At 36.0% G+C, this 24,577-nt stretch overlaps 2 protein-coding genes across 7 annotated transcripts in view; both read right to left on the minus strand.

Moving 5' to 3' along the window:
• The window catches only part of OIT3 (oncoprotein induced transcript 3), a 29,104-nt gene extending 24,037 nt beyond the window's left edge, over positions 1-5,067 (minus strand). The window contains exons 1-2 of one of the 3 annotated variants that reach the window (XM_064488072.1): positions 4,365-5,067; positions 893-1,169 (exon numbers count right to left, since the gene is read on the minus strand). In XM_064488072.1, the coding sequence (XP_064344142.1) occupies positions 893-953 (61 nt within the window). In that variant the 5' untranslated portion in view covers positions 954-1,169; positions 4,365-5,067. Of the gene's footprint in view, positions 1-892; positions 3,791-4,364 lie in introns of those variants that run through there. The other 2 variants (XM_010984175.3, XM_064488071.1) reach the window with 2 other exon arrangements.
• Positions 5,068-5,095: 28 nt separating this feature from the next.
• Positions 5,096-24,577, minus strand: part of MCU (mitochondrial calcium uniporter) — a 199,191-nt gene continuing 179,709 nt past the window's right edge. For all 4 annotated transcript variants that reach the window (XM_064488075.1, XM_031462181.2, XM_031462183.2 and 1 more), the window contains 6 exons: positions 22,588-22,758; positions 21,330-21,434; positions 13,357-13,517; positions 11,693-11,896; positions 8,423-8,539; positions 5,096-7,071 (listed from right to left, as the gene is read on the minus strand). In XM_064488075.1, the coding sequence (XP_064344145.1) occupies positions 6,994-7,071; positions 8,423-8,539; positions 11,693-11,896; positions 13,357-13,517; positions 21,330-21,434; positions 22,588-22,758 (836 nt within the window). In that variant the 3' untranslated portion in view covers positions 5,096-6,993. The remainder of the gene's footprint in view (positions 7,072-8,422; positions 8,540-11,692; positions 11,897-13,356; positions 13,518-21,329; positions 21,435-22,587; positions 22,759-24,577) is intronic.

A 24,577-nucleotide genomic window follows, 5' to 3' on the forward strand; every position in this document is an offset into this window, starting at 1 on the left:
ATTAATGAACCAGTGTCAATACATTATTATTAACTTAATTCTTAGTCTATTTAGATTTCTTCAGTTTTTGCCTATGTCTTCTCTGTTCCAGGATCCCATCCAAGTTGCCACATTTAGTTTTCCCTGACTCCTTAGGGTCTCAAGTCTTTTTTTAAATGTGTATTCTTAAAGGTGCTAGAGCAAGGCCTGAGTTACCCCGAAGAAATAAATCAGGGGCAATTAAGCACTGAGCTTCTCAAAAGTGCTGAGAAGGATGGTTTCCTCAGCCTTCTCTCTCGACCTCCTCTCACTCTCTCTTCTAGTTAGAACTTAAATTCTACTAGGAAAAGGAGAGAGCAATTTGTTAGTAACTGAAATTGAAACTTTTCTTTGCCGTGCTGGCCAGTTTTGTGCCAAGCCTTAGGGGGGAGACAGTTTAAGATTCACTGAGTCTCTGCAAAAAGTCATATTTCCAGACATCAACACTAAGAGGTCTAATTTATCCAGGTCTGTGGCTTTCATGGGCACAGTCAGTCCCTTGTATTCATTAAAGAAAAAATTCTATCCTCTACTCTAAAAATCTTTTTTTCCTTTAAAGTTGGAACTAGAAAAGTGTCTAGTATATAAAGAGGTTAGAATTCCTTTGACACATAGTCCAAGAAATATTTAGCTAGTGGAAAGTTGTTGGATATGGCAAATCCACCAAAATTTTGGATGCTCAGGCAAGAGGCTAAAGGAAACATGAAATAGAAATTTTATGAAAATGTATCTTCATAGGTTATCAATGACTTTTCTTATATTATTGTAGAACTAGTATTTAAGACACTGGAATCTTGCCCTTAATAACCTGTTCATAACAGCAAATCCCCACAACAAAAAGTGCATTGTGCCAAGTACTTGACACAAGACTCACCCATTGGTGATGCAGGTGTTATTGTGATGAAGAAGCAGGTGAGAAGCAGGAACTGAGACATCCTTCTGGATCGGCCACCAGAGACAGACTGGAAAATCCTCTTAATTTCAGTTTCCCTTTGCTTCCTTCTTTTTCAAGCACTTTCTAAAAAAGGCCTTTAAGCTCTTACGAAGAAAGACTTTTCAGTACGGGCTGGGACTTTATCAGAGGAAGAGGATGAGGGGGATAAGGTGTCCATTGCTCTGGCCTTGACCCCAGATAGAAGCATGGCTTTACACTGTCAACAAAGTTATTTTATTGATAGTTTTCTTTAGGAAAAAAAAAAAAAAAAATTTCACAATCCCTCATCCTCCTATTGTTTTTTTCTCAAGACTTCCCTGCAATGAGGCCTCCAGTATCTTATCCAGAAGGGAACTCTAAAAGAGGGACATCCACTCACGTCAGAATCTTGTTCTGTGACTTCTAGCAATTGATTTCATGATGTTGCAGCCATAGCATTGCATACTAAATGAGGCTGGGATAAAGCCTAATTTTTGGAACTGGTCATTAAGAAATACCTAGGTTAGGTGGTCAAGGAGTTCACAATAGCACACAAAAGAGTAGTAAGGACAGGTGTGGAATGAGGACAATATTCTCTTGAAGCAAGCTTCTAAGTCTATTTTATAATGGTCTTTGGTATCAAAACTTCCTAAAGAAACAAGGCTTAAGTTGTGTTTCTACCAATTTGAGCAGCAGTATCTCATGTTTTCATAGTGCCTTTCTTCCCCAAGTTGAAAATGGTTTAGTATTATTTATTTTACTAATTCTCACACTAAGATAGGTGTAGGGGCTTCAAATTAGGAACTACTCATTAAACACTGAAAAGGTTTCATTTTTAGACAAAAGAGGGAAATTGTAAGGTTCTGTATATTACATGTCACCAGACATAACCTTAGTAATTACAGGTTTGGAGTTTGCCAGCTTCCTGACATTCTAGTGTGTAGAATGAGGACTGGCAAGAACTATTACAGAAGATAATGTGAAGAGAAGGATAAAAAGAATGATAGAGAGAAGGTTTTTGGTTGTTGTTAAATTTTTTCTCTCCTACTCTTATTTTGACCTGATGCTTTGGGCTTCTACTATTCCTAAACTTACCTCATCTTTGTTTTCTTGCCCAATAACTGACTTTCTAGTGACTCGGAAAGAAATATTATCTTCAGGAAGTACTCCCTAAACTTGTCTTCATAATCTCTTAGCACATTTTCTTATTATACTAAGTAGCATTCAAATTAGTGTGGCCCCTTTCCCCTAGGGTTTCAGTTCAATTAAACATTAGTACTTACTAGAGGCCAGGTAACATGCTGGTCACTAGTATTTGACAGTGATTAAGGTAGAAGTGGTTCCCACAAGCAGACTTTACAGTCTAGCAAGACGTTTCCACTGATCTAAATTTGCAGGTAGTTATGTTATCACTGATGCTAGAACACAGGCGATTTGACCATTAGTTTATTAAGCTGCAATCTGATGGCAGCAACGGATGACTCTGGGCCTGAGGAACTTGCTCAATGCAGGGTTAGCGCTGCTAAGTGGCAGTGCTCTTAACAGAAAAAACAAAAGCTCGCAATTTCCTGTCCCTGAGAAGCCATCTGAATGCTTCATGTGTGTTGCAGGGAAATAGGGGACGTGTGCATGAGATAAACCCAGATTTGCTGCCAGGACTGATTGCCAGAGTCAAGGACTTTTACCAGATAGCCCTTTGGTTCTGTAAACAAGCATTCTCAGGATGGTAGGATTTTTTTTTCTTATTCCTATTTTTTCCTTTTTCAGTTGACCTGCCCTTCCATGTATACTTTCTGTGGTTAAAAATTTCAAATATATATAAAGTAGAAAAAACAAAAATGAGCACCTAGCTGCAATTATTACTAGCATTTTGTCGATCTTATTTCATTTACACAGCAATATGCATGTCTAACAAATGGCCTTTCTTTTCTACATAATTGTAATGTCATTATTACAATTATAGAAACTAGTAGTAATTCTTTAATGTCATCTAATTCTCATTCCACATTTACATTTCTCCAGTTGTTTCAAAAATTTCTTTGTATTGCTAGTTTGAGTCAGGATTCAAAGAAAGACCCATACATTGCTTGTGGTTGGGTCTCATAAATTCTTCTAATCTATAATGTTCCCTCTATCCCCACCTGCCATGCTATTTGTTGAAGAAATCCATTTCTTTGTCCTATAGAATGTCCCTTCTCCCATATTTAATGTTAACTCTTGTTCATATTTTCTTATTTTTCTAAAGGATGTGCTATTATAAATTAAAAACAAAAATACTTTGGTGACATTGAACAAATTTAATGCATAGGCGGGAGTGCTGGAAATAGATGTTAGGAGGTGGATAAACCAGTCTGCTGTTCAGGAGAGATCTGAGCTAGAATAACATTTTGAGAGCAACCAGCATATAAATGGTAACTGAAATTGGGGGAGAGGAGTAGATGAGATCATTCATGGAAAACGGGGTCCAAGATGGAACTTTGGAGAAGCCTAATATCAAAGATGTGGGCAGAGGAAAGGATGCTGCAAAACAGCAGTCAGGGATTTACAGAATAGTCGTCACAGGAGCTGAGGTCAGTTTCAGGGTGCAGGGATTGCCCAGTGGGTGATGCATTTATAAAACATCATAAATGAAAATTTATACAGTGGATCACTTTATATTCAGTAGGATTTGTTCAAATTAACCTATATATTTATCCTAAGGACAACCACATACTACATTTTGGACGACAAAAAGTTTGGACTTGTTTGGGAGAGCAATGAATTAAAGGTTGTTGGCAGTGATAAATATGAATTACAACCCTTAACAGTTTTGGTGAAACTGAGTTCCAAAATCTAAGAAGTTCCACTTTTCTGTGAAATCTTTTCAGATAGATTTAAAAAATTCAAACTATTGTATTTATTTTTGTAAGTATCCACTTGCTTATTACCACTACACCCTGACAAGCAAGATACAACAGTACATACATTGGACATGATCTCTACCTTTCCATTTACCATAGTCACCACACTCACCGATCCTTACTCCATCCGGTTGATTATAGGATTCACTGATGAGTTGTGACACAGATGTCCTCCCTGTGCCTCAGTTTCCCTCCCTTTAAAGCCATGGTTTCACCGGATCAGTGGTTCACATCAGAATCATCAGGAGGGCTTGTTAAATGGATTGCTGGCCCCACTCATAGTTTCTGATTCAGTAGGAACCAGAGAACATGCATCTCTGGAGATGCAAGGTGCTGCTCCAGAAACCATCCTCTGAGAGCCCTTCACTCTTTCCAGCTCTAGAAGTCTATGATCCCTTAGCAAAACTGCATTACCAACACTTCACTAATGGATTTAACACCCTCCATTACTAACCAAAGCCTAACAGAATGTTGTAGAATACATAGTTATTATTTGTTGAATGCAAACAATGGCTTACCATTTTCAATCTTACCTTCTTAAACCTTAAGTTCCTGGGATGTCTGTATTAGGCTGCTGTGAGCTACCAGGAGGCAAGACCGCAGCTGTGGAGGCTCTTAGTACATCACACAACACACTTAATGCAGACATTTAACACATGCTTTTCGATACACCTTTGATGGACTAGGCAGCATGTGATAGCTTCCTATTTGGTGATCATTATAAATTTGATACAAAGTCTTAAAATAATGAATATCTGATCTTGGTTCATTCTTGAACAACTTTCTGGAGTCCAGGGAGACCACACTGGCCAATCTGGTGGTCTGATAGAATGGAGATATTTCCTGTTAATCAGGAGATAAGGATATTAGTCTTAGTGCTGTCCTTAGCTCTATTATGGTTGTAGAGGTCACTTAACCTCTGGTAGCTCTGGAAGACTCGGAAATATTGACTATATTAAGTTGAGGAATAATTAATGAAATGGCTGTTTAAAAAATTTGAGGGGGAGGGTACAGCTCAGCAGTAGAGTACTTGCTTAGCACGTACAAGGTCCTGGGTTCAATTCCCAGTACCTCTGTTAAAATAAATAAATAAACTAATTCCACCTTCCCTAATTATATATGCTCTAGGTACAAAACTTAATTTCAAAAAGGTATTTTTTATAAAAATAATTTTAGATGTCAAAACCTTCCTACCTTGAATCAGGAAAATAACCTTGTTTTTGTTTCTGCTTTTTGTTTTGCCTTAAAGAATGAGCTGCTATAGTTCAAAAATTGAATAGGTATTTATTGTTCCAGAAGGTACATTGCTTTTTATACATATTTCATAAATGATACAGGATTTTACACATGTTCAGTATTTTGCTATTTGTTTAAAGGACTTTTCTCCACGTCCTCCCCTCCCTTACCTCCCTGAAAGGATTTGCTCATTGCACTGTGCTGTTTCTTCTTAAAAACCCTGCATACAAACAGGATAAATGGTTTAAAAATAATTCACACAACTTAACAGAAAAAAATGAGGGAAGGGGGTTGAATGACCTGGGGAGGGGGTGGGAGGGGAAGGAAGTGGGAGGAGGGATGGGAAGTGGAGACATGCATCCTTTCATTCCGTCATGCCAGTGGAAGGGGTGGTGGCAGGAGCAGCAGCAGCAGCAGCAATCCTGGCTGGCCTTCAACCTCTGAAAGGCACCTGGAATCTGGGTTTGTCATTTAACGTATTCTCTTAGTACACAATGATCCCAAAGGAGGAAAAAAAAAAAAGAAACCCCTTGCCACAATGAGGAGGGATGAATCATGTCAAAGTAAAAAAGCCAATCAATCAGCTGCATGGCAAGCCCCATCATCCTTTTCATCCTGCCCCACAGTTGTTAAAAACAGGATATTAAACAGAGATTCCTTTGACTCTTCAAGTGCAGATGTCATCTGGAAATATGGTAGAAAATATTTTGATAGAGTATAAGATTAATTCCTCTTTCTCTCAATTTAAGAAAAAAATAGGGTGAAGAAAGTAGGTTGAAAGAAGCCATAGAAATGTATTCCTGTATAAAGATAAATTGCACCCTTTGAGATCCACACACTTGATTTACAATGACTGAAGTGGTGGAGGTGGGAGGGCTCACAAACAGTGTGGGAAGTGTGTGTCCTTCGAGATTAACAAAGCCTCCAGACCAGGCAGTACCATCTGGGGGGCCTGGAATGCTGTCACACAAGCAGATTAACAGCAGTGACATTATTCTGGTTCTGAAATGGCTACAGAGCCATGATTTTTAGCCAATTTGTAAACCTTACATCTTCCTGATTTGCTAATACAGCTGAACACTCTCCCTCTGACTTGAACTGTGGAGGGAGAGGGGAATATCAACAGGATAGTTAAATAAAGGAGGGAAGTTTGTCCTCCTCTTAAAGACTAATTAGTAAAAAAACAAAACAAAAAAACCTCATGCAGTGTTGCCAGTGATTTCTAGATATTGATCCAGAGCACTAGAATAAATAGACATTGAAGAAGGCATTAAGGGATAATCCAAAGTGTCAAATATCAAAGAGTCATAAGGTGGTTCCAATTATCATATAGATAAAATTAGTGTAATGAAAGGTGTGTGTGGTCAAAAAAACAGGCACAAATGGGAGAGATGCCCGATAACTTTTTGCAGAGACCGGGCCCAATTTAAAATAAATGCTAATGACGTGGGCTCAGACTGTTTGCCACCCACATTATCTTGAGGATTTGCTTTTCTGGACTATTTATTTACTCCTATGTCAAAAATAAGAAAAGTTAAATTAAAAAAAAAATTAGAGCTGAGTAGGGTGCTGGTGTGTTACTGTTTTGCTGACCCTGCAAAGTAGATGCAAGAAACAAACACGCCCAGCGTCATTTTCTCTTTGTGAATCTCTCAACTATATAATGCATCATTTTCATCCAGAAACTGAGATGCTTGATTAAGACAATATTCACGAAGCCCTTTCAGATTATGTTCCACAAAGCCTGATCCTCAGATTTTAACATCCCTTTCTTCCCTAAGATCCTTTTTGCTTTTGTTTTTTAATTAAAGGTAAAAACCCTCTACCCCGACATGGCTCCCAGCTTCCACCTGCAATGCTTTAATTAAAAAGGCAATAGTTATAAACAGGTGTTCTTTCTGCCGGGGTTCAGAGGCTCTCTGCAGATCAATCTTTTTCACCAATTTGTCGGAGGGGCAGATGTACTTGTAATGGGTCTCTCAGTCTCTTAAGGTCCATTTCTGCCTAAAATAGAAACAAAAGTTAAGAAAAACTGGCTATTCAAGCTTTCAATGATATTACTGTCTCCTGAAAAAAAGGAAATCGTCTTTCCCCCATCACTATGAGTCAGAGAAATCATCTCCATCACTCTCAAAATAAGAGTGCCTCAGAGGCAAAGGGCTTTAAGGGCAGAGGACTACAAAGAGGGAAACAGAAGTGTGTCCTGGCAGTTTCAGCTGTCAACAGGGCCTCCAGAAAAGGCTGTGCGGTCAACAGGGCAGGACTCAGGGGCTCAACAATGTGGGGAGCATCCGATGTACTTTGATGGCATTTCTCCAGGGAGAAGCACTCACCAACTTTTGCCTGGGGCCAGAACTCTAATTTATGTGGTTCAAGACTAATTATTTACCTAGTAGTTGCTTAAAGTTTTCAATAATCAGTAATTTTTAACATGAAAAAAAATGTGCAGTCAATATTTTCAAAACTCATACATGCTTGGGCCTCACCCCTGAGAAGCTGGATCTATTGGCTTAGGTGGAAGCATCGGTATTTTTAATAGCTCCAGAGATGATTCTGATGCTTACCCTCCAGTTGAGAACCACCACAGAGCAACAGAAGACAAGAATTCACTTAGGCTGAGGCAGGAAGATGGATTAAGCCTATTTAAAGCACAACCTCATCACTAATAAGGGGCAGAGAACAGCGACTAAACATGATGGAAGGGCTTCCAGAGATTAAAAAAAAATCTCTGAAGTCATAAAAGACTGCAGAGAAGAGGAATGAGGATTTCTTCACCCAAATCAAAGATATCAGAGCAAGAGGGGAGGCACACTCAGGAATCTGAAAGAGTTTACTATTACAAAAAATCAAATATCAATCCTTTAAAAAAGCATCTTCTAGTTCAATAATCTCTGAACTGCACCTGGCAAAGATTTCTAGTAGTCTCTCTCTTACCTGGATTTTATTTTTGCCATTGCTACCACACATTTTAGGTGACATTTTAGGTGAGAGATCTTTGGGTCAGCTATTGTAGAAAGATTTAAAAAAGAGAGAAAAGTAAAAATAGACCACTCTAAAGAAACAAAATGAAAAAAATAAAAATAGGTCTAAAAATTTCAACATGATAGTGTTAACGGGATAGATAGGACCCATCATCTTTTCACCTGCTTGTGTTATAAAACTCTCTAGAGAGCTGTCCATGCTAAAATAGTCATTTTTATCAACTGAGGAATAATTTACGTAGGAAGAAGAGGGTTGGATCATTCTTTCAGAGTTTACCCATTTAAGTAAGTTGATTATAAATGATGATGATGACAATGATAATAATGCCACAGAAGATGGGGCTGGAATTTATTTTCAGTTTTGGAAAACCTACCTGAGCAATTGCATCTTTGAGTTGATTGTATTTCTCTAGGTCAAAACGTGACTTTTTGGCTCCTTTATGGAAAAATAATAAGTATTGTCTGTCTCTGGCTTCTGGATAAACGTATTCCTACAAAAATAAAGGAGAAATTAAATGATTAGTCCTTAGCACATTAACTTCCCCAAATAAGCATTTACGGAAGGTGATAGTAAAAAGTTAAAAGAGCTGTCAGGAGCCTAAAGGTATAGGCATACTAAATTAGTATATTAACTTTTATTATAAGTAGGCACTGAATGGCCATTGAAGTAGCTTGCTGGAGCAGAATATAAATGATGAACACTGGAATTGAGATACAAAGGGTATTAAAGGCCAGATCAGTGTTTCTTAACCTTTTTTCATTACTGTCCCCCTAAGTTGCCTTTTTAGATACTTTACCCTAATTGCCCCTCCTCCCAAAAGAAGGTTTAATACCACAGATAGACTGTATATCTGTTTATCTCCTGTAATATCTAAGATGTTTTACTCCCCAAGAACCAATTTTCGCCCTCTTGGGGGTGACATCCTCTTCGTTGAAAATGCCTGGGCTAGGGTGTTGAGTGGTGGTTTCCATGCCTGCTGAAGGAACTCTGAATGGCAATTCTTATTGTCAGGCTCTTTTTTCATATGATAGAAACTGGTATTCAGGTCTTACTGAATTACTAGTCAGTAAAATTCAATATTCCACTTGATTTTATGATGTTAAGGAATTTGTCATAAAAATTCTTTGGAACTTAATATACTATTAGAATATATTTAGGCTGCTAACAAATGCAGCATCTCATTGTAACAACAGTTTAGAAGATTTTAAATGCTGTTGAACAGGCATTTTGCTTCATGGGTGTTAATTATGGATACTGCTATGGGAAAGAATATTTAACATGAGAAACTTGCTATTTACATTTTATTTGGTCCATTTTTTCCTATTCATAAATGACTAAACTGTTTACTACTGCTATTTTCCAACCTGTCGCTTGGGGGCAGCAAAAATGTTTTGGAATCATAGAAGTACAATATTTAAATAGTGGGACAGATAGGTTATTAAAGATATAAGGTACTGTATTAAGAATGGTAAGAAAATATTTTTTTTAGATTCAAATTATTTCAAGAGGAATGTTTAATCTCATGGCAACATTAATAATCACCTCTTTTAAAAAAGCAGCTGCTCAAAATCAAATTGTATCAGGTATATCATCCATTTTGCTTCTTTCTTTTTTCTTTTTAATTCAAAAGCTTTTTTTCTAAAACATTTTTTATTGAGTTATAGTCATTTTACAATGTTGTGTCAAATTCCAGTGCAGAGTACAATTTTTCAGTTATACATGAGAATAAAAATTGAAAAAAATCCTCAATGCCTTGTCTCAAAAGATACCATAATCTAGTAGAGTGGGAAAAAAAAAACACTGAACATGAACAATTATAATACAAGATAACATAGGATGAGCGAAAATGAGAGGCACAATGTGCTATAGGAATTCAGAAGAGGGAGAGATCAATGTTGGCTGTAGGGAACTGATCAAAGGTTCATAAAAAATAAGCATTTAAGTAAACCTTGAAATATGATAGGTAGAGGTCAACAGGGAAAAACCTCCCCAGTTAATAGGGTGATGTAAAGTAAGGAACAAAGTAGTGGAAAACTCAGGATATTTTGGGGAAGTAAAGAGTATAGTCGACCCTTGAACGATACAGTTTTGAACTGAACAAGTTCATTTATATGCAGGTTTTTTCCAACAGTAGACACTACAGCACTACGTGATCCACAACTGGATGAATCTCCGGATGCCGAACTGAGGATATAGACAAACCCCAGATACAGAGGAATCACAGATACAGAGGGCCGACTATAAATCACATGTGGATTTTTGACTTTGAAGAGGGTTGACTCCCCTAATCCCTACTGTTCAAGGGTCAGTTGCAATTTGATGTGTTTAAAACACAGGGGAGCTGAGAGACATTTGGAAAAGACGGCAACCAGTAATAAGTGTCAGGCTAAGGAGTCTGGACTTCAATTAATAGATAAAAAGAACCCATTAAAGGGGTATATGAAGGAGAGGGTAGAGGAAGAGAGAAAGAAACACAGACAGACAGACATATGCAAGGCATGTCCACAGCTGTGATTAGATAAGATTGATCTGGCTCTCAGCTCTGTTTACAAGGAGTGACGAATATGAGGCAGACACGGGATTAGGTGCTGGAGACTCTGGGCAAACAATAGCTGGACACGGACAGTTTACTGTCTCTTCTCCACCAGACGTATTTGGGGGGCCCAGAAAGGTTCAATAATATCCTTGGGCTTTCATTTTCCCACACAAAAATAGGCCTATGACCACTGGTCTAACAACAGAAACAAAATGCCTATTCAACAGCAGCTATATGAAAATATAAGAGAAGCAACTCCCAGCTTTCTTCTGATAACCTAAGAAAATAGGAAAGCCTTCTCATATGTCTCAGCTATTTCAAATGTTTTTTATTCAAGGGAGCCTCGATCTGTGGCTGTTATCACGATAATAAATAAGAGATAATAAATCCCTCATACTTTCGAAAGTGACACTATAGATTTCCAAGATACTGAAAAAAAAAAAGCACTAGCAATAAAGGTTAGGTCTAGGTGCTGATACTTAATATCTGAGCCTTGGTTGATAAAGAACAGAACAGTGACTAGGTATCTAATTTTTACCTCTCTTTCACAAAGTAAAAACAGCAACAACAAACACCTATACTCTTAACGTATTTAGAAGTAGCCCAGAGTTTAGTTTAACTATTTGATTAGTTATCACCAATTCTCCATTCCAAATATTCAATAAAAATAAAAAGGTTGGGACTACCCCATCTGACTGCTCAATTAATTACACAGCACATAACAAGCCAAGCCAACTGAGCTGAACAAGTTATCCCACAGCTGACCACTCTTCTCCTTTGCCTTCTTATCCTTAACATCTTATGGTAATATTTTTATGAATTTAATGGTTTATATGGATTTCCTAACAGTCTGTTTGCTCCATGGGGGCCAAAGTCATGTCTTATATCTTATTTCTCTGTCTCTAACACCTAGAATAATGCCTGATACATAATCGGCATTCACATCCATGTGCACACACACACGTGTATATGTGTGTGTGTATAAAGGACAAATGAATAACTTAAAGGGGACTGGCCGTAGAAAGAATACGAGAGAAAAGAGAACTACTTTGATAACCAACATTTCACTTCCACCTCATGAAAAGTTACTTGAAGAGGAACTCTTACCTGGCGTGTCATTACAAAATATGCATACATTGCCATGGCACTTCCATATGTGATGAAGTAGGTGACTGGCTCCATGATGTCCCAAGAATATTCCCACCAGGTAAGCCGGGCCAAAATGCCAAACTGTGTGGCCATGTAGGCAAGTCCACCCCATAGCACCAAAGTGGTCCTCTTCTCAGCTTTCCTGCTAATCTCAATTCGTACCTATAGGGCACATATGATTGGTCAATGGTAAGGCATTTTGACACAGAGCCAATTTTAAACTCTGATCTGAACTGTTCTATGTTCACTAAAGGAGCAGGGCTCATAATCAAGATGCAAGTTAGTCTCAATTCTGGTAAATATAGTTGTCTTCCTAAATAGTATCTGTAGTTTTCACTGAATAATATTTTATAGGAATAACACTTTTTGTATGTTTTTTGTTTCACCCTCTAAGTGGCTAAAAATATGGTGAAATTATGGGAGTGAATACATTAGTTTCAACACTTCTCTGTCCAAGTACAAGATTATTTTCTTTGAAAGAGGGAAATGAAAACATGCCAAAGTTCTCTCGGTGTAGCATACAAGATTTAATCTATTATCAGTTTTTACTTAAAGGGTCTACTGGAGGCAAAACAGCACAGTGAATCAGAACACGGAATCTGGATTAAGAACTGCTCAGTTCAGGCCCTGACCCACATCACCGTAACATCATTAGTGAGTTGTTCTGAGGATTAGATAAGAGAATACAGGTAAAATACTTAGGACAATTCCTGGCCCACAGTAAATATTCAATAAAGGATGGTAATTATTTTGCTATAGCTGGTACATTAAGAGAGGCTTCACCTTTTGAAAACACCATATTTAAATCTCATCCACCTTCACAACAGCTCCTCAAATTTATCACATTTCTAATGGTTTTAAATTTAATGAGAACAACTGTGAGATACATGTTCATTACTTTTAAAGAAATCAGAAAAAGCACAATAGTAAGAGTATTTGTTTCCCTCTTTGATCTTTAATACAATCTAGTTTCCTAAAATGGAAATACTTGTATTATCATTAAAAAATAAGGATGACACATGTTCACTGTAAAACATTCAGAAAAGTGTGATGAAAAAAATCAATCATACTCCTACCACTCTACTAGCATTTTGGAATATGTTCCTTAAGATTTTTTTTCTTTGAATATATATATATGTATGTGTGTGTGTGTATGGCCATATGCATAATATATTTAAAAACTGGATCACAGGACGCACTAATATGCAGTTTTATAAGTTATTTTTCATAAAATATCATGAAGAGCTTTCTACAGCATACTAGATCTACATGATTGTTTTTAACAGGTGCATAATATTACATATAATATCAATTCTTAACTTGGCTAAAATCATTATCCACTACACTCAAAACCATTCTTGATCAGCAATTCCAATTTTGTTGTAAAGGTGGTAAGTCTGGTTAAGGGCAGTACATGTAGATCTCAAGGCTTCAGACAATTCTTTTTTAAGTCCTTTCTTAGCTTTAATCGGGACTTTTTTATGATTCCGTTCCCAAAACTAGTGGACTAGCTTGATTGATAACAACTCAATCACATAAAACTTGGAGGGGAAAAAAAGCTAACATATATGCTCTGGAAAAAAATACCAGTGAATAGAAAAGCATGAAATCTGAATCTGCACCTTTTCCAGGGGCGCCAGTTGTTCTTTGAGATCTTCTAATCTTTCGATAAGCTCCCTTTCCTTGTTTAACTGGTGCTGCTCAATGCACAAGGTGGTGTATAGCTGCTGGACCAGTGTTTTTACATCATTCAGAGTTGCTGCATTTTCATGGCTTAAGAGGTCTGAAAGAAAGGGGTTATTTTTTAAAAAAAATGCATGCTTAAATGAAGAGTTGTTATTCCTAGGGCTATTATACAGTGATAAGAACAAGGCAGGTTCATCCACTAAAGGGATTTCACTTTCAGTGTTAAAATGAAGGAAAGGGATAGTTCTTTTTTAAAAAGGAGTCTATAAATCCTAGACAGTAAATTCATATTTGGACAACTTGAAAAATTTGAAGCCAACATCCACCATTATATTCTTGGAAGTCTAAATGTTACAAACGAGGCTACAAATAATAATCTTCATTAGATAGAGACAAAAAATTTTAAGGTGGTAGGTTAAAAACCAGTAGAGAGGTTCAGAATCAATCTGATTACGATGCTTATTAAAATGCTGATCTATACTTTACCTATGGTCTTATCATTTTAATTGGTTGTTATTTTCCCTTCAGTAACTAACACCTGAGGGGAAAAATACAGTGTTTCAAATTTGTAAATACAAAGGTATAAATAAAAATATCACTATCCTAATAATCTTAGCCCCCATACACCTTCCCCCTAGCAAACAACTTTTATTATTGTTGGGGAAAGACATGAAATAATGTATGGGTCTCAATCTCAAGCTCTAAAGGGCATGAAGTTATGATAATGAAAACGTAAAAGATTAAATAATTCTTTGATTCAATATCTTCTTCTGTGAGTAGCATGTGTTTCCAGAAATCTTAAAATTATATTTCAAGAATTTAATAAAAAGTCAGCTGATCTCAGCTGTCAAAGAATTAAAAAAAAAAAAAAAAAAACGAACCAGAAGGAAAGCTTTTGTTTCAGAATCTTATTAGCCTTAAATGTGACATTTTGTTAGTTATAGCAGAAGGTCAGCCTTTGTCTAAACTGAAATAAGCCAGTCAGAATTAGTCATGCATGTATTTCAAATATTCTTCAAGGATGTCCTTTAGCACAACTATCACGGAAATTCAATCAATAAAAAAATTCAAATGAGGGTAGCAAATTGGATTAGAGAAGAGCTGATATAGTAAAATGGGCTATAACACCTGGCGTAGTGTCTGGTACGCTTCAGTGAACGTGTGCTGCATTAATGGGAACAGATAAAAGCAAGAATGCTTTGGGTTCTAGAAGCCACCTATGTCAACAGGGTCTGCTTTGACCTGAAGTTGCAGCTTACACTCACCTGCAGTTCTACACTTTCTGAGGTTACAAAAAGAGAAAACTGTGCTCTAGAATGTCACAGGGAAGTGGTTGAGTCCATGCCTCCTGACCCCCAGGCCTACAACTGAGTTATGATTCTTCTATCATACCAAAATTAATATTTCTCCTATAAGCTCAATCCCCTTTCAAAAAGACATTTTTTTAAGGTAGGTATAAATCATTTATGGTTAAGAAAATCCTCTCACATATATTATTCCATGACATCATGAGTAAGCTTGGTGCTCACAATTTAGAAATGAGGAATTTGAGTCCTAGAGAGAGAAGATTAACAAACATTTTTGTACTAGGTACTGATCTAGTCACCACAGAGGGGAAAATATATCAAATATGAGATGGTTCCTCTCTTTAATAAGGGCTAATAATGATATTCACAAAGTTGCAGTGCTAGGAGAAAGTGGGAAAAGATCTCCGACTGGTAGCCCAACGACTTTCCCATTTTATGCTCTTTCTTTTTCCAATTTCACTTTCAATACCGTAGTTATACTGTTTTGCTTAGACGTCCAAGGAGGGAGAAAGGGAAGGAGGAAAGAAGGAAGGAAACAAGCTAGCAAGCAAGCAAACTAAATAGACTCTCTCCTCTTCCTTTTCCTAATGAAGCATGCCCATGTTAATGATCAAATATGTATGGACAAAAAAAAAAAAACAAAACCAAAACAATGTATGGACAATCGTAACCTGAAAATCTATAAAATCTGAAATCAGGCTTGGCATTTGTTTTACAAAAAAGTAAGTTTCTATTAGAACAGCAATCACTGAAGACTTGTTAGTTTAAAAATTAATATTCATATTATGGATTCTGCTGTGAAGGAAATTTATGTTTTATATCAATCTTTTCTTTTATGGCTTCTTTTTTTATGTTATAGTTATAAAGCTATTTGTCACTCCAAGGTTGTAAAAATACTTCTTTTACTTTTTTTTTTATTGCTTTAAGTATTTCTTTTTCTTCTTTAAAATTTAAGTTTTTGATCCACACACCCTGTGACACACAGCATTTCCACTTCTAGGTATTTTTTTTTCCCACATATACACTCATATACTTCCTAAGTGATACACATTCAATATGATTCAATGCTGCAATATATAACCCAAAATTAAAACATAAAAATCCATGATAAATTATAAAATATGCAGTTGAATGATGATGCACAGTCATACAATGTAATACATAGAAGCTGTGAAAAAGAAAGGAATTCTTTTTTATTTTTTTAACATTTTTTTTTTTTACTGAGTTAGGAATGAGGAATTCTTGATGTACTGGTATGTTAAGATTCTCAGAATACAATGTTAGGTAAGAAAAGGAGTTTGGTGGTTTTACATCTTGTCATCTAGCTACATTGGAATTATGTTTCCCAAAATACCCAAATTCCCTGGATGGTTCTGAATTAGAGAATGGTTCTGAATTATAGTTGACCAAAAGTGAAAATCAAGTGAGATTTTGGCAGGTAGAAGAAGTGAAGCAGAAGCCATTACGCTCTGAAGACTGTTGTGAGCAGTGAGAGCCAGATGCAGAGGTGCCTGCAGAGGCCGGCATGTGCCTGCTCTCCTCTGCTCTGCACCCAGCTCTTTTCTCTAACTGCCACCTCTGATGATTAACAGCAAACAGCAAATCCACGCCCACAGCCAGATACAGCCTTTTAGAGTGGTGCTATCCAAACCAGTAACAGCTTGCCGTGCATGACTATTTAAATTTAAACGAAATAAAGTGAAATAAAATTTAAAATTCAGTTTCTCAGTCACACTAGCTATATTTCAAGAACTCAACAGGCACATGTGACTGATGGCTACCATACTGGACAGTGCATAAATGGAACATTTTCATTATCACAGAAAGTTCTATTTGATAACACTGTCCTAGAGATTTCTCTACCAGCCCGCTTTTGCTAATTCTCCTTATCCTAATAGTTGAACACCCCTTAATTTCCAGGTTCCCCGCAAGCTTTGATTTGTCCACTTCAAAACTCTTAACTGTTCTCTGATCGTCCAAGCTTCCCCTTTCAGACTCTCACTTCTTCAGCTTCATATACAACTGTACAAAATTGCATTCCTATAATAAATCTCTTCCTCTGCATTATTCATGTGGTTCTGCATCCCCAGTTGAATCCTGAATGATATAAACAATATGTATGATATGCTATTATTTGCATAAACAAGGAAAAAAGATTATGTATTCATATCTGCTTATGAATGCACTGACGATCTCTGGTAAGAAACATAAAAAACTGAGAACTTGGTAAGAGGAGAAAGGGTGGCTGTGGAATAGGGATGAAAAAACTTTTTCACATACCTTCTTTAACATCGGGAGTTGAAACTTTTGAATGTATTATCTATTCAAAACAAATAAAATTTAATGTGCAACAGCATACCTTCAAAAAGCAATGAAAAGACTGTAAAATGATAATTCCCAGGATATTATTCTCACAGATGTTCAATTCTAGATCTGGTTGAACACAGAGTTGTTACCTTTCTGATCAGGCTTCAGTAAAGCCCTAGCAAACTCAAGGGAGTCAGCTTTATTTTGTTAGATTTTCTTGATAGTAAGAATACGGTTACAAGGTATTGTCGTGGTGGAGGAAAACAACCACCTCAAACCCTTGACCCTGAAAAATCTGCCTACATCTTTGGAGATTAAATTACAGAGAGAATATAAATCTGCTAACGCCTCAACAAAAACACTTCTGGATGATTTGTGTATACTTCACTAGAAATGCAATTAAGATGTTTATTAACGTTTCTGCACATGTCATCAGTGTCAGGATAATTAACGTACACAAAGACAGGGAGATGTGCAAAATAATGGAGATTTAAAAGTCTTTTCAGCTACTACAATGGTTCGGGAAGGACTTTGGCTATTTGAGTCTCTGGTAAGATATTCATTATTGTTGGTATTTGGTTTGCCCAGTCAACCTTTTCTCTCAATTATTTACAACATTAAGAGAGATGCAAGGTCTCTAATATCCTCTGGATGGATAAACAGGGAAAGGAGATTAGTGGTGCCAATCAAAATGATCCTCCAAAACTTTCAACAACCAGTGATACACCATATATTCTTTTCCCAAGATTAAGAGGAAGTCAGTTAATTACAGCTTCAACATGGACTACAACATTGCTGTGGTAGCCACAAGAATGCAAGGGAACTTACAACTAGCCTTACTGCCATGACCTGCTCATCTGTTCCATTTCAGTTTTTTTCCTGCCTCTTCCCTCCAATTTTGGGGTTAGGTAAAAGGGTTGCCAGCACTTAGGGATCCATAATACCTGTGACTGCCAATCTCACATAAACATCAAATGTGGCTAAATTAGACCCTATATGAATAAGCCTTCTATCCTCAGTGCCTGGGAGAAGGGTGTGAAGTTACGGTTTTCTGGTGCACAATATTCATAGGGCATTTTTAGTTCTAAAGTGCTATCCATAAACAGAGAAGAGAAAAATAGGGGGGAGAAGTGAAAATTAAAGGGGGGTGGGTAAGGGATGAGTAGAAAAAATTGTGTCAAAACTTAAACTATTCTGGAAAAGTTTCCCTTCATTAACAATTTTAACTTTTATTAGATAAAACAGACTTGTTTCATCTGCTCCATGTATATATAAAATCCTAGTGTTCTTCTCATTATCTAACACACAAACCTAGTGCCTTCAATTTCTTTTCTCCATTTAGCTTTTTCACTAAAAACAGTTCCAGTGTGGGGAAGAGGAATATGCTTACTCATCTCATGATCGGCATGCCTTTCAAACACAGAAATTCAAACTGCTCTCTTACTCAGTGCAGCTGAAAAGGAGTGGTGACTTGCATGCCAGCAGTATCTTCCTCAGACAGGGAGAGGAGGATAATATGATGGAAACAAAATTAAAACCTATTTTACATTTTATCAAAAGAAGAAGGTTTTCTTTACTATGTTTTAAAAGTTGAGGAAGAAGTTTAAAACATTATTTGAGCTTCTGTGAAAAATGGTATATGACACAATCTTTCATTGGCTAATAATAACAGAGCTGAGAGAGTTTTGATGTGTGAATTTAAATATTAAAATAGTCTTTTAAAATTCTAAACTAATGCTGTTATTGAAGTTACCAAATTTCACACTTCAATTTACAATTATTCCTTGAATTAGGCTTTTGACCCTTGAAAACGTCACATTCTAATTGACCTATAGGGAAAGTAGATAGGTGTTTTACAGTTCTGAGATACAGATAAAGCAAAGAGCTGTTAGGCTGCCGAACTGACTACTAGAGAATCAAATATAATTTCTCCCCTTTCCAGTTTCTATCTTTGCTTTCTTTATTCAACTTGAGAATAATCCTATTTAAAAAACTTAAACATTCATTTGTTTTAAAAACATAGTATTAGACAAGATGGCTGGAATTACTCATTGGTTAAAATATCTGTAGTTTTTGACAACATAATAGATGAAAGCTCAAATCTTTACTTTCCTGATTGTTGTACTTTATATAAAAATGTATTAGTCCACTTTTATTATTTTATTAAAACAACAGAAAATCTAAATAGAATGAACTCTGTTGGTAATTCACACACACAAAAAAACCCTGAGTATAATCCTCTCAAGGTTTATCCATTTTGTTGCAGGTGGCTGGATTTTCTTCTTTCTCATGAGTGAATAATATTCCATTGTATACTACATCTTCTTTATCCATTCATCTGTAGATAAACACCTAGGTTGTTTCCAGTCTTGGCTACTGTGAGTAAAGCTGCCAAGAACATGGGAGTGTAGATATCTCTTTGAGATCCTAATTTCATTTTCTGTGGATATATACTCTGAAGTAGGATTACTGGATCATGTGGTAGTTCTATGTTGGTAGAAGAGTGAGTACCAATTTTCCAATTAAAAGATGAGTAAGTCCTGGTAATCTAAGGTACAGCATGGTGACTACAGTTAACAAAAATAATATATACTTTAAAGTGGCTAAGACAGTAGTTATCAAAAAGAAATGGCACTTGTGCAAAGTGATGGAGGTGTTAACCTTAAATTCTGTTGTGGTAGTCACTTCTCAACATATTAATGCATCAAAACATCACACTGTACAGCTTAAACTTACACAATGTTACATGTCAATTATATGTCAATAAACCTGGAAAAAACTAAAGAGCAAATTTAAAGAACAACAAAAAATTGAGTAAAATAAGGCCTGTACATCTGTAACTTTAAAGAGAACTTCTGGTCCAAGAATCACAGAACAGGAGAAAAGCATATTACCATAGCTAATGTATAGTTAACAATCACTGGTCTACAAGATCAATTATTCTAACTTAATAAAATCTGAGTAAGCAATGTCTTATTATTTAAAAGATACTTTAACTCATTTAATTCACTCAGTGTAGAATGACTACCTAAGACAATGGGGTATACAAAGTCACAGTGCCTTCCTCTGAGCCTTTGAAAAGAAACAAGAATTCAGAGAAGAGAGTAGTCATGTCTGGTTGGCTGGGAATCAGAGAAAGAAAGAAGAGGATCATGAAAGGCTTCATGGAAGAGATGACACTGATGATTTTGACAGGAGGAAACAGGACATTAGGAAGAAAGGAAAAAGGCATCTTAGTCAGAGGAAAGGTGAGCAAACACTGAGATGGCAAAGAATGGGGCATAGCTCTTGAAAGAGAAAAGAATACAGGATGGAGGAAAAGTAAGCATCGTTTCATAAGGAAAGAGAAACATTTTAAAGGTAGATGTGGACCAGATTTTGGAGGCATTCAATACTTAGGCTTTTACTTAGAACTTTATCTACATTAGATAGACACAATTCTCAAAAACAGAATGGAAAAGAACGAATGTCCTAGGAGGCTGACGGAAGAAGTGGTGGTTGTAGGAGAATTAACAACAGCAGCAAGTGATAATGAAGATCAAGAGCAAAGAGAGAAAAATGACCAAAAAAAGACATAGTTCAAAATGCTATTTTAGAAGGTTATTTAATAGCATCAGTACTGTGCAAAGCCATATTGGAGCCTGGGGTGAAAAAAAAAATCTGTAGTACAGATTCTGTCTTTATTTAAATTTTTGATATTTTGTTCATCATGGATTTTTAAAATTAGCTTTGATTTTTAAAAATAGTTCATTAAAATATTATTTATCTTGATTACTAAGTTTTTGGCATCCTCTTAGAATTTGCACCTCAGGCAAACACCTCATTTTTTCACACAAAAGCATATACATGTCTTCATATACAGAGTTCCCAAGGACTATTATTGTACAATAATTGGCTTTCAGACTGCTGACTTTGAACCATCTAAAAAAAAGAAAGAATTAATTCCTTTTAAAATTCCTATTATAAATGTTTAAGAGGACAGAAAAGTCCATAATTTGTTTTAAAAAGATTCCCCCCAATAATGTTATTAAAATAGTATGATTTTTAGTTTACATGGAGAGAAGGAGCTTGAATTATGTAGCACATTCATTTATGTGAATCAGAGTGACAATAGCCAATTATAAAGCATTCTGGTGTCTTAAGTTTCAGTCAATGTACTAGCCAAGTGCTACCTGTATGTAAAACTTGGAGTGTTCTTTGAATATTATCTGTTTCTCAAGTTTATCCAGGGAAAAACAAAGTTCTTTCCAAAAGCCCTTCCCACACTTCTGGCCTTATGAAGGTTATTTTTTTACCTCTCTTTGGTGGGCGTACATGATATGTTAAGTCATTAATGACCAGCTTAAAGTCGTCAAGGAGGAGGAGGTCTATTCCTGTTGAAGCAGCAACTCGAACACCATCTGTGAAAAATTTAAATGTGAAAATTTTTAATCTGTCATATGTCCATAATTATTCAAGAATGGTCAGGAAGAAAAGCAATCCTCAAAATAGATTTTAAAATTACATCTTCTCTTTTAAATTTCAGTTAATTTTTTGCTTTATCCCCAAGTTCTATGCTAAACAAAGCTCATATTATCTGAAGCTTTTTGTTTTAATGGCCTCAATCTGTGAAGATTTAACAACATGCTTTTCTGGCAGAACTTTAAGAACAAGTGAAATAATTATAAAGATGTATGGGTGTCAGTTGGAAATCTAGGGTCACTGGGAGAGGTGCATGGATGTCTATTTGTCTATGATGGAAGTTGGTTGAGTTAAAAAAAAAAAAACGTTTTCTAATATATGGTACTTTGCAGTATAGTTCCTATTTAGTTGTCCATAATTCAGTAGGGGCAGATGCTAGGGTTGGCAAAGTACGCCAAGCTGGTCTCCCACTTATATTACAAGATGAGTTGAGAAGTAAGCATATTTAACAGTTAAACTACAGAAATGTGGCAGATTAGTAACAACTGATAAATCCAAGAGTAAATACGTACTTACTGTACTAGACTTTTATGTTTTCTGTAGGTTTAAAATTTTTCAAAGTGAAAGTGGGAAAAACGTAAGGTGCTTAAAAAATAAATAAATGAAATAGATGTCACGTCAAATGGGAATTCTTAGTGCCTTATTTTATTTTCAAATCATATATGTCTTTATTTCATAAATGGTTATGTGAAAGACATAAAAAGATCTAAAATCTAAAAAGAAGTCCAAATGTTTCTTATTTTCCGAGTGATAGCTCAACTACTAGAAAAGTTTATTCTATGCCTAAGGTAATGACAAAAGGTCTCAAAAATATAAAATGTGATTTATTGTTCATCTTTGCCCACGGCATTATATGTGAGGTGCTTTTGAATGAGACTCCTTGTATTCTATACATTTGCTAAACCCGAACAATCATTCTGAAAACTGGGAGAGAAATCACTCTCCCCTGACATTTGCTAAAAAGAAAAAAAGTGTCCAAAGTGAAGAGCATGGGATTTGCAGGGGTGTGTGTGTTTTTGTGTGTGTATAGAAGCAGTTTGAGGGGAGTGGGTGGGAGGAGTGAGTGGGAATTAACAACGAAGGTGACTATACCTGGTGAATAGATTGCAACTCTATCAATTCCCCGATCCTCTTCTTGCAGTTGTCGTAAAAACACACCAACGGAGTCTGAGATAGGTTTGAGAGTGAACTGGCAGCGTTCCCGCCGGGACGGTAGCCTCACGGATATCACAGGTAACCCATTTTGATACACCACTGTCACATCTGAATGAAGAAGACCCATAATCATATGATAATTAGATTTCACTCCAAGTTAAAGCTATATTATTACTCTTCTTAAATGGGGGTCTGTTATCATTAGTGTGATTTAAAATGTTTTCAAAGGTTCAAGAACATGCCCTTTAGCTTTAGCTGAAAGCTATTCTGGGAACTGGCTTATGAAAGATAATATTGCTCATACAATTCACTTTTCAGAAAAAAGAAAAGATGCAAAAGGTTATTTTCTAAGTGGGTCAAGGAGCGGCTTTCCCAGGAATCTGAGGTAAAGTTCTCGGTATTGGTGAATATAAATCCTGGTCCATTTAGTAAGATTTTATTAAGTAGCCAGAGATTGCTGGGCCAGATTCCATACCCTGTAGGAGGTGGCTCTTGGGAGCCAGAGCTTTCAAGAATCCTTGGGGAATGACAACTGAAAGTACACTAATAAGTGAGGCTCTTACTCAGGGACAGTCAACTCATATTTGTAGTAAACTATTACATCTAAGGTGCTTAATAAGTAAGCATGCTTTTATATGGACATATAGACATATTAGGAAATAATCAAAATCAATACCTTTTAAGTTCTTTTAAACACTTTCCTGAGGTTAGCTAGAAGCCAAAGCTCAACTTTCGGGATTTTCTAACAGAAGGTTATTAAGGGAATCGTTACCATAAGCTACACAACTGAAAGGATTTTCTGCAACATTTCAGCACAGAATCCTTATTACCTTATTTTGCTCCTCAACAGTCTTGATTTACAGAGCCTTAGTCACTAAAACAAATGTCAGAACAACTCTTTCAAAATCACTTTCAAAGAATTTTTTATTTAATTTTGAACCAGAATTTTTTACATAAGCAACCAAGCATTTAAAGATGGTAAGTTAGCACTAGCCTGTGAAAGGAAAACAGGCTCTGGAGTTAAATCTAGGATGAAATCCTGACTCTATAACTTTGGGCATATTATATAATTTCTCTGAGCCTCCCTTTTTTCATTTATAAAATAGATTTAATCCCTAACTATAGAGTTGTTGTAAGGAATAAATAAAATAAACCATTTGAATCACTTAGCACACTGCTTTTTTATTTTTTAAGAGTCAAAAGATACATTCTATAATGTTTCTAAGGATTCATACCCCTCAAAATTGAAGAGTTGAGAGGAAATATACTTAGATGAAGGTTCTCAAGATTCCAAATGCATCAAACTTTCCATGGTTGTAGTAATATACATCTTATTTCCTTGTCTAATTAAAGGGGACTACAATGAATACAAAAGCTTCACACTACATTCTTTCATGATTTAAAACTTAAAAGTAACCCTTACTGAGGCACCATTTATAAATAACAAAATACACTCTTATTGTAAATAAAACATTTGATGAATTTTGACATAATTATCAAGACAAAGAACATTTACCACCCCACCCCCCACCCTACAATTCTCTTGATCTCCACTGCAGTTAATCTCTGGAAAACCACTGACTGGATTTTTGTCACCACAGGTTACATTTAGTTTTTCTAGAGTTTATATTACTGGAATCATTCATATAGCATGTACTCTTTTGTATCTGGCTTCTTTCTCTCAGCATCATGATTTTGAGATTCATCCATGCTGTTGCATGCTTTGTTTTTATTAATTTGTTTTTATTGCTGAGTAGTATTTCACAGCATATGGATATACCACAATATGTCCATCCATTCACATGCTGATTGACATGTTGATTCTTTCCAGTTCTGGACTACTATGAATAAACTTTTTATGATTATTTACATACAATTTTTTGTATGGACATTTGTTTTTGTGGTATACTTTTCCTCATCCTTTTAA

Source organism: Camelus dromedarius, chromosome 8, assembly GCF_036321535.1.
Source record: "Camelus dromedarius isolate mCamDro1 chromosome 8, mCamDro1.pat, whole genome shotgun sequence".
NCBI lineage: Eukaryota > Metazoa > Chordata > Mammalia > Artiodactyla > Camelidae > Camelus > Camelus dromedarius.